Below are 4,110 nucleotides of genomic sequence, written 5' to 3' on the forward strand. Positions count from 1 at the left end.
AATCTGTGATCGAAATCATATTTCTCCCCCGGAGACTTGAGATCTACTGTTGAGCCCCTCTCAACTCTCCAACGGTTCAAGAGCGCCATCTGGTGGCCGATCGGCGGATCGCCCAGAGCGGAAACAGGAAATGGAAGCTGGTGCTCATTCCAATTCGGTCCGATCACTCGGTAATAGTCCCAGGACTCGAGCTAGACACAACGGATAGCAATCCGTTACCAATAACTCTATAAACAACATGATTTGGACGTATATACTATTATACAACCTGGAAATGGATCGCATATTTCTACATCCCATAATATGAATATTTCTGTTCCACGCTCAGCGCCCAACGCTATGAGGAAGCTACGGTAAGATTCAGCGTTATTTTTTAACGTGTTCGATACTAACTGCTCTAATGATCATATCACCCACACTAGATGAATCATCTAACGTTGGCCACGGAATTATAAACGACCCCCCCCCCCCATCCGGTCAACATCAGATGATCAGTAGTAAATTCTAGAAGCACGTCCATTTGACATTTTTTATCTCGCGCAGATTCCTATCAAACTGTATTTGATCATCAATATAATGCATTTGGGGCTATAAATCACGTTCTGGAGAAAGCTGCAGAAAACGATAAAAACATACTTATACTTTAGACCGTATTTTAGTATGAATATGTGAATGAAAAAGTATAACGTTGCTACACCCTGAACAATAGATACTTGATGTTGAATGGGCCATAGTAATGTCAATTTAGCAATACAATTTAAAAAGTTATAGCCCTGCAAAGAAAGGGAACTTCTCCATAGACAAATAGAGCTGGCGGAGGATGGTATAGAATATAAGCCTGGCGACCAAAGTGTTAATGTTGAGGAAGTAAACAAAATCATAGCTGATACAACATTACAGAACAATCGCTAACATTATTCAATAGATGCTGTATATGAAGTCTAAACTTACTTTGTCAGCTTATATTCCAGTTGATAGACAAATTTGTATATATATATTTCAGTGCACAACAGTAACAGTTAAACTGTTTCACAAGAGAAAGAAACACTGCGTTCTCTAACAAAAGAAAACGGCCAGAGACACAAGTCATAAATAGTTCAGATTTCAGCTTCTCCGTTGTTGATCGATTCTGAATCCATGGTGATACCCATGCTGTGCTAATCAAAACAAGTACTAAAGATAAAGCACAGTGACTACCAAGTCCATGGAGCTAAACAAAGCTGCCATATTGAGTGTCAAAAAGGGGATAAGAGGGAAAAAGGCGACACGCTAAACTAAGTCTGAAATGTCCTGAAGTGTCCCAATGGAACTGAAGAAAAACAAAACAACTTTGTTTCACTTTTACACAAAGAAGCAAAAGACGTGTATGTTGTGCTCCTGAAATAAAGGTGTCTCTGAATATTTCCACACGTAGTAAGCCCTCACCACATGTAATAGCTCCGTGTAGTGTCCACCTGGGTTGGTTTGGTCTCTGAGGAGCCCTCTTTGTCCTTCTCACTGTCTGCCTCCCACAGGTTAATGAGAGGTGGGTACAACTCGTTCAGTGGGATGGAAGAGGTTTTCTGCATGTACTTTTTCAGGGAATGATGGTAGTTTTTCCTCTTCCACCTCCTGGCGATGCACACGCCCAAGGAGACCAGGCTGACGATCACGAACAATGTCCCCATCACTGCGGCCAGAGCGGTGTCAGTCCCTTGGTCAGATATTTCCACGGCAAAGGTAGCCTGCTTCGTCGTAACATTAACACAGGACTTCTGCGTCTGCTGGTGGATATTAGAAACCGTGAGACAAACCTCGTACTCCGTGGCTGGCTGTAAGTGTGTGAGGTTGTACTCGTGGACGTCCACGGGTACTCTAGCGGTGTAGGTGATATGTGGATTGTCTATTTTCACAGTGGCGGACGACCATTTGAGGTTAGAGGTCATGACATTGGAGTTAACCTTCCAGGAGACCAGGATGGAGCGGGACTCCGTCTGTTTGACGTAGATCTTCATGAGCTGAGTGCTGTCCAGCAGAGTCCCATTCACCCTAATGGTGGTCACTCTCGTGTCGGCTCCCTCTGCATTCTGGGCCACGCAGGTGTACCGGCCAGAGTCTTCAACCTGGATACGAGAGATCCTCAATGTTCCCTCGCCGTTTAGGCTGTACTTGTTGGACAGGGTGTCTATCACCACCTTGTTTCCCATGGGCGTGACCCAGTAGATCTCAGGCTCCGGCCGGGACATGGCTCTGCAGTCAACGTCCACCGTCATGCCGATATCCAGGTTGAGATGGTTGAGGAAGGTGTCATGGGAGATCATGGGCAGACACTGGTCCACTGAATCCCTCTGCAGCACCTCCCTCACATGCTGACCTCTGACCTCGGTTGGCATGGCGCAGAACATGGACAGCGGTTCCATAAAGCGGATGCTGGTCTTATTGGAGCTCATCCACTGGATGACACAGTCGCAGCGAAGCGGGTTGCTGTGGATGCTGATCTCTCTAAGGTTGGGCAGGGTTTCCACCGTTGACTGGTAGAGGGAGTTCAGGGCGTTGTTGTTCAACATGAGGCTCTCCAGGGCCGGGACGTCACGGAAGGCCTGGCGGTTGACATAGGAGAACTTGGGGTTGTTTGTGGCCTCCAGTTTGGTGAGCTCAGGGAGGTTGTCCAGAGCATAACGGTCCATAGAGACCAGCTCCCCCATGTTGTTTATACCCAGCTCTTTCAGCCTCAGCATGTTCTTGAAATCTCCCTCCTGGATTTTGTGAATGGGATTTTTGTTCAAATCCAAGAACTTGAGGTTAGGTAATTTCTGCAGGGCTCTCTGGGGAACTCTGACCAGCCTATTGTCATAGAAAGAGAGACTTTCAAGATTGTCTAGTCCCACAAAAGCATTTCCAGGGATATCTGTTAAATCCATTCCGGCCAGAACCAAGCTCCTCAGGTTAGCAAGTGGCTTGAAGTTAAAGTCCATAATACCAAGAACCGGGTTCTCCCCGATCATTAGTATCTCTAGGTTGGGTGTGGTCTCAAACCAGCGGCTATCGATGGCCTTGAGTTTGTTAGAGTTGAGATGAAGCCTGAGCAGGTTATGAAGCCCAGAAAAGGCATAGGCAGAGATCCTGTTGATCTGATTGTGGTTGATGTAGAGCTCCTGCAAGTTGCTGAGGTCCTGCAGGCAGTAGTCAGGCATTTCCACGATCTGGTTCTCCTCCAGGTGAAGGGTGGTGAGCTGGGACATGTTGGTCAGGCCCACATCCCGAATGTTGCTGAAGTTGTTCTGGGACAGGTCGAGCTCAGTCAGGTTGAAGAGTTGCTCCAGCTCCTCACTGGTCCTGGCGATGTAGTTGCTCTGCAGCAGGAGGACCTGTGTGTCGCTGGAGAGGTTACCCGGGATGCGTGTCAGGCGGAGGTCATTGCAATCAACGGTGATGGCCTCTCTATAGGTGGACTGGGGGGTGAACCAGGGCCGTATCTCACACACACACAGCTGGGGACACTCGTTGCTCTGGACGGAGGATAATCCAATGGATGCCAGGATCAAGCCGTTGAACAGCTGGCCCATCACACTGTAGTCTAACCTCCACCGAGCCATGCTGTCTGTCTGTGTTCAGCTCCCCAGACCCACAGCAGGAGGATGGTGTGATACTGTCATCAACGAGAATTTCTCCTGATTTGTCGCGTCAATCTTCCGGAACGGTCGAGAGTTAGATGTGTTCGGCGTTTCTCGCGGCAAGATCTTGGAACAGCGGGACAAGTCTAAAAAAAGAAAGATAAAAAAGTCTCATTAAAAGTAAATCATATATCTCTTATAATAACATGTATACAGAATTACTTTGTGGTTGTATGTAAGCACAACATAATTACCGAATTACTATGTACATTAACATGATTAGTTTGACGTAATTGCAGCATTCACTTAGACGAAAGAGTGAACTGAGTGACAAGCAATTGTGTCTCTCTCAATCTTCTTGAGAGATTGTGAGTCGTGTGAAGGATCATCAACATGCTAAATCAGCTCAGTATAATTCAAGCACAATGGAGAAACAACTCTACTCTGAAACATTTGGATAAAGATCAAATTTCATTGAGGGCTCTATCATTAGCTTCTCCAAACATCATTAAAGACT

At 46.4% G+C, this 4,110-nt stretch overlaps 1 protein-coding gene across 1 annotated transcript; it reads right to left on the minus strand.

Annotated features, from left to right (window-relative positions):
- Positions 1 to 1,421: 1,421 nt before the first annotated feature.
- On the minus strand, positions 1,422 to 3,575 carry lrrn1 (leucine rich repeat neuronal 1; the record flags this gene model as incomplete). The annotated part of the gene is made up of 1 exon (XM_084316420.1): positions 1,422 to 3,575. The coding sequence occupies one exon, from the start codon at positions 3,573 to 3,575 to the stop codon at positions 1,422 to 1,424; it is 2,154 nt and encodes a 717-aa protein (XP_084172546.1).
- Positions 3,576 to 4,110: the final 535 nt, after the last annotated feature.

This window comes from Notolepis coatsorum (assembly GCF_963971535.1).
Source record: "Notolepis coatsorum genome assembly, chromosome: 6".
Classification (NCBI taxonomy): domain Eukaryota; kingdom Metazoa; phylum Chordata; class Actinopteri; order Aulopiformes; family Paralepididae; genus Notolepis; species Notolepis coatsorum.